This window comes from Heloderma suspectum, chromosome 2 (genome assembly GCF_057233095.1).
Source record: "Heloderma suspectum isolate Gila_16-S chromosome 2, 16-S_ref, whole genome shotgun sequence".
NCBI classification, from domain to species: Eukaryota; Metazoa; Chordata; class Lepidosauria; order Squamata; family Helodermatidae; genus Heloderma; species Heloderma suspectum.
The window spans coordinates 228,659,928-228,673,294 of NC_139459.1; the positions used below are offsets into that span (position 1 = coordinate 228,659,928).

A 13,367-nucleotide genomic window follows, 5' to 3' on the forward strand; every position below is an offset into this window, starting at 1 on the left:
GTAGCATCTACTCGCTCCACACCTCGGTAATAGCCGATGCCGTCAGATGTGTTCCTGAGATGGTGGCATTTGTCATCAATTCGGTGAGCAGTTTGCTTGTCACTCAGGTCTTTCTCCAGCTCATGCTGGGCTGCCCTATCAGCTCTGTAGTAAAATGGGCCAAAACGTGAGCCGGAATAATGGCTCGTGCAAAAAAACAAGTGATCACAGCATAATTAGCCCATCTTAGACCCACTTATCATTATCATAAACTTTTGTATTTCCCTTCACTACAACAGAGGGATGTTCAGCTATTAGAAGCTTAAATCCTCATTTCATTTTTATGGCTTTTCATATGATAGAAGTCCAGTTTGGGGTCGGCAGACCTGACTGCATAAATTGCCAACATGTGTGTTAGGACAAGGGCTAGAGTTTGTAGTACTGGTCTCCTCCGGTAGAAACGGCACATTTTGCACTTTAATCATAGATTTGAGAGCCCTATGCAGGTGTTCACGTGAGGGCTAACACACACACGCCAGCCCCTCCGTCAACATTCCCATCCCCACCTGCTTAGCCTCTGACCCCCCCCCCCCCGTGTTGAGGGAAGATGGCTCCAGTGCAAGTGGAAGGCTCTACCCAATTGACAGCCCTGCTTTCTCAAGGTTCCAAATTGTGCAGAGGCATCTACTCACGTTCATGTGAAAGGGAGTACAGCCCCCTCTGCCCCTTTAGACCTCCCTGCTCAACACAGGAAGGTAAAGAGAATGTTGAGCACACCTACATTCCCTCCCCACTTTTAGCCCTCATGTGAGCAGGCTCAACACCTCCTTTGGGGTATTTCACTGCAGAGTATCAACCTGAAAAGAAATTAACATGTGGGACACTGACCATTCAATCAGAAGAGTTCAGAATGACTCCACACAATTTTCTTAGGGCTGAGCCAAAATGGGAGGGGCAGGCAGGGACACATTTCACAAACATTTTCACATGCCCTGTTGATGATAGCGGATGGAGGTGGGGGTGGGGGTGCTTATAACCAGGGCCAAAAGTGTCTCTGCCCTAGTTCTGATTGTTTACACTGGGGGTAGGCAACATGATGCCCTCCAGGTGTTTTGCACTGCGAATCCCGTTAGCCCCAGCCAGCATAACCAATGGACAGGAATTATGGAAGTTGTAGTCTAAACACCAGGAGGGCATCACATTGCGTGCCCCTGGTTTACACAGTGTTGTTGTATGGACAAAGAAGCATTGTTCTCACTTTAATCTGGCTTTGTGGTATCACCAGACAGCTAAAACTGACTGGCTATGTAGCAATGTGCCATCAACATCCTGACTCAACACAGAGGTCCGCCCTCGACAATTTTATTGTGTTGTGCTGCCTGTACAGCATGAGTGGTCAATTTGTGCCCCCCCCCAGTTGTTTTGGCCTACTACTCCCATCAGCCCTAGCCCACATAGTCAATGGTGAGGCATGATGGGAGTTGTAGTCCAGTTGTACACCTGGAAGGAAGGAAGTTGACCACCCTTGCTTTACAGCAAACTAAAATAAATTCACTGGTTTCCTGAGTGGTTCAAGCAAGAAGAATAGGATGACATAGCATATACAAATCCAAATGTGCATTTTTTCTCACACATTTTAGTGAAGGGTTTCCAACCCCTTAACCATGCAGATAAAGGAGAGGAACTGACATAGCTCAGGCTATGGCATGACTGTGTCCCAACTCCAAGGACCAGTCTGCAACCAATGGGAAATGCTGCTTCCTGCAATATAGGGCTTGTCCGCATGCTTAATGGAGAGCTGCTTTGGTCAGATGGTGACCCTCCACGTCTATGCTAAAGTTAAAAATAAAATGCTGCACACTTTTGAAATTTGGCATAATGGAAGAATTTCAGTTTTTGAATTAGTAAATCTTGGACTTTGAAGGTAACTTAAAAAAACACACCCTTAATCCTGTTGATTAATTTTAAGGCATCAATAGCAATTTGAAAATTTTAGGGACTGATGAATGGGAATACCAGATGCTGTAGCATTTCTGAAGCTTAAGTATGAACCTAGTCAGTAATCTGGATGGAGAACCACTGTGAGCCCACATGTAACATACATATATTAAAATAATATTGTTAAAGAAGGAAAAAAAAAACATTTTCACACTTTGCTTTCTCCAACACATAGGGTTGGATCCAGATTTAGTAGACCCATTGTAACCCAGAGGACTTAAGTTAGTTAGGACTACTTTAAGTCCCACTGATTTCAATGGATCTACTCTGTGACTAAATCTGGCCCAGCTCATAATTGGGAATGTTGAAAAACTTTCCAATTTAACACTGAGGGGCAGCTGTCCCTCCTAAAATGTAGCAAGGTTATGCAGGTGTGGAGAGACATCAGGATTCAATTGACTGTCCCCTGCCATCAGGTTTGCTCTTTGTGTTGGCTAAGCTGATTTATCACTGTGTCCTCCCTTGCCTTTGGGTCTTCTGTCTCTATCCTTTTTGACGGGCTACATTCTGACATCATGCTATACCATAGCATGAGTGCTACAGTGTAGCAGGATGAGGTTGCATCTGTGCAAGCCCTGGGCTTGCACATCTCCCCCACCCTTTATCCTCTGGCAGAGCCACAAGGAAGAGATTGGAAGTGTCTGCTTCCAATTTAGATTAACAGCAGTTTAGCATTATATCCCAAGAACCCTAAACTGTGCTTAATCTTAACTATGGTTAATGGTAATAAGCCAGCGTCATAAACCCCAGTTTAAAGTTGGCTTGTTTCTACTAATCATCAGTAAGATCAGCCGCAGTTTGTCAGCTTTGGATGGCATGGCAAACTACAGTTAATGTAAATAAAATGGAAGCAAACGTTTCCAAACTCCCCCTTGTGGCTACACCAGAGGAGCAGGTGCGGGCCTGAGGCTAGGGATGTCAGAGAATTCCGCCACGGATCTCGGTGAGGCCGAATGCCAGTGCATTCGGCCCCCCAAACTCCGTGGCGGAATGGCCTGCCACCCCCACCCCCCCGCGGATCCCCCCCGGGACGAGACTCACCTGGGGCGGATCTTCCGGGCGGCGGCGGCGGCTCCACCGGCGGCAGCAGCGGCGGCGGTGGCTGCAGTGGCTAGTCTTCCGACCAGCTGCCGCCGCCGCCATTTCCACTCTTGTAAAAGAAAAAAAGAAAAAGAAAAAGAAAAAGAGAAAGAAAGAAAGAAAGAAAGAAAGAAAGAAAGAAAGAAAGAAAGAAAGACGTGATAGGCTACGTAAAGATTTACGTAGCCTATCATGACTAGGTTTAAAAAAAAAAACACGACGTAATAGGCTACGTAAATCTTTACGTAGCCTATCATGGCTGGGTGGGTTAAAAAAAAACTGCGTACGCAAATGGCGGCGGCTACAGCCGCCGCCATTTGCATTCCTTATTTTTGCCCTCTTAATCTACGTAAATATTTACGTAGGCTAAAACGGGGAATCAAAAAGGGACGCAAATAGCGCCCGCTATGCTATTTGCATTCCCCTTATTTTCGCCGTCATAGTCTACGTAAATATTTACGTAGATTAAGAGGGCAAAAATAAGGAGCCGCTGCCATTTGTGTACGCGTTGTTGTTTTTTTTACCCAGAGCCCTCCGCGGCCAGAAATCCGGCTGCGGACGGCTCTGGCCTGGCCGGGCCTGGCCAGCTGCTCCGCGGAGCTGCCGTGGAGCACAGCCGGCTTCGGAGGATTCCAGGGGAGAGGAATGGAGCTCCTCCCCCCCAGTGAGGATTCCGGGGGGAGGGACGGAATGCCCCCCCCCCATCAACATAATCTGCGAACAGGTAAGTGACTTTTGTACATCCCTACCTGAGGCTCACTATGGTTAATTTTCATCATGCGAATCTAAGGTTTGGCATGATGTCCTAATGTGGCCATTATCAGTAAAGGTGATCAGGAACTATGCAAGTCCATTTCCCCTTAGTTCATGATGTAGATTGTGCTGCCCACATGTGCTGTTCCCTGTGAGATAGGTGAGCTGTCCCCTGAAATGGTAGCACAGCTGTACAACTTATTGGGTCAAGGCAGAAAACACCACCTACATATCCTGAGGACATGGCTTTAGTATCAGAGAGCTCAATGCTGTATAAATGTGGCTTTGAGTATAATTTAGCTGCAACGGAAAGAGCAGATGGTAGATATGAAGTCAGTCCAGGCTCTACAAACCATATTGCATATGGCTTACATACCCATGAAAGATGAGCACATGGCACAATAAATGAAGGCCTGCTCTGTTTCTAAGTATAGACACTTAATATTCCCACCATGTAATTTAGGGTAAGGAGTTGGTGTCAGCCAAAATGTTAGAAAAACTCAGCCTACACTGTATGATCAGGATGCGAAGAGGCCAAATCACCCATAGCAAGAGCATATGATGGCAAGAAACTTTGTTAAAAATGAGTGTCTATAAATGATGCTCTCGGAACTCTAAACAGAGCCAAAGTATATTAATTTGTGTAGTTAAATGCAAATATATGTTACATGGTGGCATGAACAATGGGTTGGGCTAGCTGCTCACCCATAAGGAATCGCTACTAGAACCCTGAGTGAAAAGCCAGCTTCCCGGGTGCTCTAACATTTACCTCAGTGCCTTCTACCAACTAAGTTTTTTTTTAATATATATATTATATTATATTATATTATATTATATATATATATATATAGAGAGAGAGAGAGAGAGAGCGTGAGTTCATAGCTTGGGACTGCTTCTTGACCCAACCCTGCTCCTGGCACCCCAGGTGGAGGCAACAGTGAGAAGTGCCTGTTATCAATTTTGGCTGATACGCCAGCTATGCCCATTCCTAGAACATGTGGACCTGGTAATGGTGGTACACACGCTGGTAACCTCTAGGCTTGATTCCTGCAATGACTGTACTTGGGGCTGCCTTTATATTTAGTTTGGAAACTTCAACTGGTACAAAATATGGCAGCCCGGTTGGTCTCTGGGACACCCCATGGAGACCATATTACACCGGTTTTAAAATCCTTACACTGGCTGCCAATTTGTTTCCAAGCAAAATATAAAGTGCTGGTTCTTACCTTTAAAGCCTTCCATGGTCTAGGTCCAAGGTACCTTAGGGAGCGCCTTCTATACATCCCAGTCCACCACCTAAGGTCCTCTGAGGGCTCTCTGTTGTGGATGCCTAATGTGAGACTGGCAGCCACACGCAAGAGGACCTTTTCCTTTGCCGCCCCTCAGTTGTGGAATGACCTGCTGGTTGAAATGCGCCTGCTGACCTCTTTGAAGGTTTTTAAGCAGGCATTAAAGATGCTGTTATTCCAGCAGGCCTTCCCTTTTTAGAACTCCTGTTCCTTCTGCTGACTTTTGTATATTGTTTTAACCAGTGTTGTTCTAAGCTGTTTTTTTATTGCTGGATTTTTTAAAAATTGTTTTTAATTCAAAGTTGTTTTTAGTTATATGTTTGTATATATTGTCCATATGTTTTTATGTAAATTGTTTTTAATTTGTATATTGGATTTTAATGTTTTAACTTTTGTAAACTGCCCAGAGAGCTTCAGCTATGGGGTGATATAGAAATGATAATGATAATAATAATAGAAAGCAATTTTGTAACTCTCATAGGCCTTTGGTTTCTTTCTCATCTTGGTGAAGAAGACAACCAATAAAGATATTGGAAATGTTTCTCTCCTTGAGCTGCAGTATGGGGGAAACTGATGAGGTGTTCACTTATTTTTAAAGTCCTTTTGAGGAAAGTGGAGGTTTCCTTACGCAAGCTGGGCCATAGCCTTATCCAAGTGTCTTCTCATTCTCTCTTGGCATGAGTGGATGACATCAACCTCCTGGTCAAGTTATAAAAGCAGAAATCCCATCAATTTTCCCCCTGATTAATGAAGGTAACATGAATTACAATTTTAAAAAATCCCAAACTTCTCTATGCAACCCCCTCCAGCATTATGACCAAAAATGCAATGAAAGGTGGTGAGCAGCTCTCCATCCCTGTCAGGCTCTCAGCCAACCCATCCCCAAAGGAGGAGACCTCTTTGGAGGGAGGTGGGGAGGGGGATTTGGATTCCTTAGCACCCTCACCGAAGAGATGGGGTGACCTGAGCAGTCCTGATGCAGGGATGCCTCACTGAGCCCCCACCCCACCCCTTCGACTCTATCCCAAGCCCTGTTGTGTTTCTTGACTCTACTCCTTTGTCCCATGGCTCTTCAGAGCACCAGCAGCAACAGACCAGGTGGAACATTCAGACTCATGGACAGAGCACCCACCTCACTGCCAGAGGACCCTTTTGCCCAGGGTTTACTCAGGAGGAGGGTCCTCTTGGCAGCAAGGGTCTACTAATGGGTCTACAGTACCCAACTGTAGCCAATGAAGAAGCAGCTGCTACTGGTGAATCAAGGACACCAAGTATTTAAGCCCTCAGTCTACTCCCAGACTTTCACTGAATTAACAGCTCTCATTGAGCTCCTTGCTCAGGACAACAATACCACTAGTCCAATAGTAAGAATCCTCCTCTCTTTTACAATTGGTTGGAAGGACCTGGCTGAGATTCCCCTTTGTCTGTTGGGTAAAATTGGTAGGGGGACATAGCAAAGTTTTGTGTTCTGGAACTCCCTTCCACAAGAAGCCCACAAAAGCACAAGTCTGCAGAATACAAGGCCTTCCTAAACCAAAGCGGAGTATATTTTGTCTAGTTTTGGTTTATAGGGTCACTTTTAGCATCTGAAGCTGTTCCGATACCCTCCCGAATTTGGTTCTGGCAGAGTAATGGGCTGCACAGCTTTTGAGGACTGCATGTTTCCATGTGGCGCTCCCTGTTGGAGACGCCTTATTTCCTTTGGATTAAAGCATTCTCCAGATAGCTTCTGGCATCTGGCTGAGTGGTGTGTGTCACTTGCCTTCAAGAGCTAATAAGCACCTTGGAACAAATGACATTAGGGCTTGGCCAGCACATTGCGCTAGCACAGGGAACAGGAGCTGTGCTCTGGACTGAGTGGCAGGAGCTAGGAATGGCTTGGAAATGGACCCTGGGATAGGCTAGTCCAGCTCTTATTGATGTCAGCGAGAAACTTTCCAGTGGAGATCATGGAGGCTAAAGCAGGCTTTTAAAATGGCATCATGGCACAGACTCTGCATTGACCGATTGCCGCTCTCACAGGCAAATGCTGTGATGAAGGGAACATCACAACATTTACATCTGCATCATTAGCTAATGCAGAAGAGGTAGGCCAGCACTGAGCAATATTAAGAATCCCTCATCCAGAAGAAGCAGGACCAGGACTGGGTATGTTTGCGGGGCTCAGAAATTAAAGGGCGAATATTTAACTGACCAGACAGATTTCACACATAAGGAGGAAAGGCCAGGCCTGGGAAGAACACAAGGATTTACAACCATAAGCTGACAGCTCATGTAGCAAGGGACACTGATGGTGGAGCCAGGCTGCTGGAGAAGTAAACACTTGAGAGAAGGAGGCACAGCTAAGGTAGGACTAAGAGGCAGGATGTACAAAGGAAGGCAAGGCCAGGAAGCACAACCAAGATAGCACTGAGAAAATGTACAATTGTTGCTGGGAGACTTCCTGCCTCTACAGCTCCACCAAAGTTCCTAAATACTGTCCAGAAACTCCTTGAAGAACAGGAAGAAAACATAGGCAGGAGAAGAGAGGCTGCTAAGGTTTTGTCCAGGAGTAATTCCTGCTGTTCCCCATTTCCAGACCAATCACTTCCCTCTTCTAATGGCATGCTCAAAAGGTATCAACATGCAGTATCCTAGGAGTACGCTTGCTTTGCATTTATTTCGTGTTATAGGAAATGACCTACAGTTCAGTATTCACATACTTATTTCTAATAATTCTAATAATTTCTGCCAGTGGATGAAATCATCAATGTGGATTTATTTGAAGGTAACTATGTAGCCAACAAGGGCTGATGTGGATATTCTCAAAATGACTGTGTCATTTGTGTCTGCTTCCCACAGTGAAGAGAAGCATTATGTGAAGCATACTATATTTTAAAAAAAGCATTCCTCCCCACAACATATTTCCTATTTACAGCTCCCCAAAGAGCTTTTCAGCACAATCCTATGCATGTTTATTCAGACATAAGTCCCATTATGTTCAATGAGGCCTACCCCCAATAAATGTGTGTAGGATTGCACTGTTTATCACTGAGGAGTGGAAACCATGTGGAACATTTTAAGCCTCCCTGAGAACTCTTCTGGTTTGAAGGGCAGGATAGAAACCAACACCAGTATCAGCTCTTAATATGGATTCAAAACGACTATTAATATTGGTTCAAAGCTAGGCCTGATGTTAAAAAAAACCACAACTTATCTTATGTCGCACAAACTCACCATCATTAGTTGTTTTTCCACATCATCATGAACAAGATCAATGCCCATCCTCTTCTCTCGGTGAAGCAGGCATTCCTGGGCTACCTGTTTGACATCAAAGAAAAAGCTGGTGGAAGTAAACTTTTTATTACTCAAAATGGTGTATTATGAAACTATTAAATATGGTCCATGACTATAAAGTATTTAAAAGCTTGTATCCCACCTATTTTCCAGAGAGAGAACTCAAGGTGGCAAACAGGCAAATTCAGCAGTATTTAAAACAATATTTAAAACCCAGCTTAATAAACAACAAGAACAGTTTATAAGAACAATAGATAAACATACATAAAACATACATACAATAGTTAACCATAAATAAGAATAAATAAATAAATAAATAACCACAAGGGTTAACTATTAAAGGGTTAACCTACTAAAAAGAACACCACCCAAGGGCTATTAAAACTGGAATGGAATGGAGTGACCTGGAGGAGGACGTGGCCAACTTGAAGGAACCCTGAACGGGAGGATTCTTAAAAGAAAGTGAGGATACAGTGCAACATTCTGTCGCAGGTCCCACTTGTTCATTTACCTATTTGCCAAACAGGGAGAAAAATATTTTTCTGTTATGTTAAAAATGACCAACAATTCTCTACACTATTATTTTTGTTGCTTAACCTACTAATTCCTGTTGCTTGCTATTGTATAATATTAGGTGCTGTTAATGCTTTGAAATTTCTTTCGTGGTATAGTGCTGGAAGTTACATTCGTGTTATTGATTTATGTAACTGCTAACAGAAAAAGCTGAATAAACTGGTACTGATTTTCTTCTCAGCACAAAGGCAAAAAATGACAAGAAACAGCGCTAATTTGATTCCTGTTTAAGTAGCAGTATCAACACAGCCGAAATAAAATTATTTACATATGAAGCTAAAACAGGAGCACCATACAGGACTGGTGCTTGAAAAGCCAGCTTTTTAAAAGCCAAATACAGCTCGCGTGTTTGAGATGTATTTCCTAGGGGAGATATCATACATGGAAGATCTAGATTACTGCCAAGTAACCTCAGATAAGTTCAGATGAACCCTAACAAGAGTCTTGCATGGCTGAACCACAGCAGGCGTTATTGCATCTCAGTGGAACTAACCCATTTACCTGGAGTGGGGCTTCTGTTTCTGCCAGTGCTCTTTCCAGTCGTTTCTTCATATCCGTAAGAGCATTGGTCTCCCCAATCATTCCATCTATCTCATGGTTGAGCTCCGATTTCCAAAACACTATGTCATTGACTCTTTCTCCCAGATTTTTTGTTGTTTCTGATTGGGTTTTCCTCGTCTGCTGGTCCTTGTCTTGAATCATCCGGGAACTGTCTACTCTCAGCCTCTCGGCATTGCTCCGTGACATCTCCGATTCCTTGTAATTTGTCAGATTAGATCGATACCAGTCGTCAGGAGTGTACCTAGTAAAGAGGGCCGTTCTGTTGGAAACAAAGGGGAGCATGTTGCTTGGAGTGAGCCCCTGAGAGCTCTTGGAGAAGGGCGCCAAAGTCGGAGTGATGGCGGCAACTTTGTAATAGGCACTAGGCCTCCATGGAAGGCTCAGGCTGTGGGTCAGCGCATAGTGAGGGAATCGGTTCTTATAGCTGGATGCCATGGTGCTGATAGCTGGCAGAAAATTCGAGGGCGTTGGCCTTGGATGGGCATATGTTGCTGTCAAGGTCGAGCCTACGAGCTCCATGGTTGCAAACGTCTATCCACTCACGTTTCCTGTGTCAAAGAAAAGCAAGAACAAGGACACTGTGCATGAAGTCCAGCTTACAAATAACAGAAACAATTAATTGAGAAGCCCTAGGGGTATGGGCAGGGTGAAAACCAGCTCACTCGGGCAACAGGTATCTGGATGCCATCAAAAAGGCAGCAAATGATCGATTATTTCAGCCCAGGGTTTTTAGGGCCCTTGGGAAAGACATCCTCCATGGGCTCTCCCTCAGTGAGTTCACCTTGTCACCACCATTGCCACCAGCTGCTCTCGCTCCTCTTCTTTCTCATCATTGCTCCCACTCGCTTGACAGGCGGAGAGCCACTGAGCAAGTAGGCAGAGGCACCTACTACTCCTTCTCCTCACCACCACCATTGCTTGGGCCAAAATGAGAGGCAGGTGAACAAGCAGGTTGCAGTGGTGAAGAGGAGGAGCAACTCCAGGGGGCTCTTGTCAGTAGGCTCCTGTTGGGATGTGGGCCCTAGGCAGGCACCTGGCATGCCTACCCTTGATGCCAGCCCTGAGTTATCTACAGCACAATCATATGTGTCTACTCAAAAATGTTCCCTTGATTTCAGTGAGGCTTACTCCCAGGTAAGTGGGTGTAGGATTGCATCCTAAACGTATCATCATCGTCATCTTACCAGGGAAGGCACCATCTGAATTTTCTGTCTCAGGTAGGGATGTCAGAGAATTCCGCCACAGATCTCGGTGACGCCGCATGCCAGCGCATTCGGCCCCCCAAACTCTGTGGCGGAATGGCCTGCCACCCCCCCCCGCCGATCCCCCCTGGGACGAGACTTACTTGGGGCGCATGTTCCGGGTGGCTCCAGCGGCGGCGGCTCCAGCGGCTGGGCTTCCGACCGGCTGCCGCCGCCGCCATTTGCAGTCTTGTCGTTTGTTTGTTGTTGTTTTTTTCACAAGACGTGAGAGGCTACGTAAGGATTTACGTAGCCTATCATGGCTGGGTAAAAACAAGCGAAAACAAAAACACTGCGTACACAAACGGCGGCGGCTACAGCTGCCGCCATTTGTGTTCCTTATTTTTGGCCGTCTTAGTCTACGTAAATATTTACATAGACTATGACGGCGAAAATCAAGGGGAACGCAAATAGCGTAGCGGGCGCTATTTGCGTCCCTTTTTGATTCGCTGTTTTAGTCTACGTAAATATTTACATAGGCTAAAACGGTGAATCAAAAAGGGACGCAAATAGCGCCCGCTACGCTATTTGTGTTCCCCTTGATTTTCGCCGTCATAGTCTACATAAATATTTACGTAGACTAAGAAGGCCAAAAATAAGGAACGCCAATGGCGGCGGCCGTAGCCACCACCGTTTGCGTACGTGGTTTGTTTGTTTTTTACCCAGAGCCCTCTGCGGCCGGAAATCCAGCTGTGTACGGCTCTGGCCTGGGCCTGGCCGGCTGCTCCGCAGAGCTGCCGCGGAGCACAGCCGGCCGTGGAGGATTCCAGGGGGGAGGAATGGAACGCCTCCCCCCCACCATCAACATAATCTGCGGAAAGGTAAGTGACTTTCGTACATCCCTAGTCTCAGGGAACAACATGTCTTGAGACACCTTTGACCAACACACGTAACATTTTCTGTCATGAACCTGTATGCAGTTGGTATTGAGGTTTCAAACCTGTGACTGCCAAAGCAACCATGATCCCAAATGCATTTTTCTTTAAAATTATCCAAGCCACTTATAGCAGGTTTATTAAGATTTTGCCTGATATAATAACAGAAACGTATTATAAATCTCATACAAGCAACTTGCCCCAGCAAGGGAAAGTACTATGAGGGTGCAATTCTCTTCATGTTTAGGCAGAAAAATGTCCTACAACTCCCAGCATTCCCCAGTCAACCATGCTTTACAACATTTTTCTGTCTAAACATGAATAGGATTGCACCCTCATAGGCCTAAACCCCTGTGATCCTCTCACTCAGTGTCCAAACTCCCTTCCTGCTCTTTCATGTTATTCACTTACAGTCCAGCCACATTAAAGCTGTCATGGTCATGCATAATGTGGGCAGCCTCATTCTGCACCTCATACTGCAAAATTCAAGGTTCATAGGAAAAGAATGGGTTAATTTGGAGGGAAAGCCTCTCTTGCTTGTGGACACTGAATGAATGAGCCCATTCTCCTAGTCACATGGGCTTGTTTTACCTGTGCTTGTTTTACCTGTGCGATCACAGAGAGCGCATGTGATGTAATGGGTTGAGTGTTAGACTTGGATGTGGGAAACCAAGGTTCAAAGCCCAGCTCAGCTAGGTTTCCCTGGGCAAGTCACTGGGGTTAATCACATGGAGCTTTTATTCTGCTATTGAGATGGCTGTCTCACGGAAGTTTGCGGGCCCTCTAGATGCTCTCATTACCCTCCAGGGTGTCTCCTGCCATTTTCCCCAGCCTATCCCATGTTTTCCCCAAATGCAATAAATGTGGTATTTTTTCCACCTGTTTTTTGAACAGGAGCAGCATGACCTCCCTGTGAAATTCTCCAAAAGCGGAAGAAACCGCTCTGTCTGCCTGCTGTGGGCATTTGTTTTTAGTTGCTGGGGGTGTGCGCAGTCAGGATGACAAAGACATTGAGGAAGGGAGAGGGGCATGCAGGGGCAGATTTGACAGGTGCGAGCGCAAGAATCGCTTGTTGATTGCAACTCCTGCCTCTGCTCAAACCTTGCTGAGGAAGGACTTTCCTTGATTCCCAGGTGTCTGCCATATAAATGCTTGAGCACATTTCTCAGTTGGAGGGAGAACAGGGTAAAGTGCCTCCCTGCCACGAAGGGAGTCACATCTGATCCCCCACTCCACCAAGCTCAGAAGCAACATCCTCTGTTGATTCAGAGCACCCCATTAAGTCCAGTGGGGCTTACTCTCAAGTAAGTGTGCCGAGGGTTGCAGACTTACAGTGCGATCTTATGTCTACTCAGAAGTAAGTCCAACTGAGTTCCATGGGGTTTACTCCCACGTAAGTGTGCCAAGAATTGCAGACTTACTGCACAATCTTACATTTCATGTCTATTCAGAAGTAAGTCAGAGCTTTCCTGGGGGCTGCGAGAAAAGAGTTCAGTGGAAGTTAACCTATGGAAACAAGAAACACCACCACCACCCAGCTCTTTTGCACACATGCTAGGGAGGGAGGGAAGCACTCCCTCAATTCAAACCACTTGTCTGCCATGTAAAGGAGCCCTTCCTAATCCTGCAAAGAAACCGAAAGCAGGAAGCTTCGGAAAGGATGTGGATTTTTGCAGGGTTTTTTGCTTAATGTAGAAAACACCCAAAGCCCTGCTTAGCTATTTCATAGGATTCTCATGAGG

At 45.6% G+C, this 13,367-nt stretch overlaps 1 protein-coding gene across 1 annotated transcript in view; it reads right to left on the reverse strand.

Annotated features, from left to right (window-relative positions):
* Positions 1-13,367, reverse strand: part of TEKT3 (tektin 3) — a 39,300-nt gene that overhangs the window by 8,778 nt on the left and 17,155 nt on the right. Inside the window, exons 3-6 of the mRNA XM_084838345.1 lie at positions 9,450-10,057; positions 8,316-8,399; positions 5,728-5,798; positions 1-144 (exon numbers count right to left, since the gene is read on the reverse strand). Coding sequence (XP_084694471.1) covers positions 1-144; positions 5,728-5,798; positions 8,316-8,399; positions 9,450-10,028 — 878 coding nt within the window. The 5' untranslated portion in view covers positions 10,029-10,057. The remainder of the gene's footprint in view (positions 145-5,727; positions 5,799-8,315; positions 8,400-9,449; positions 10,058-13,367) is intronic.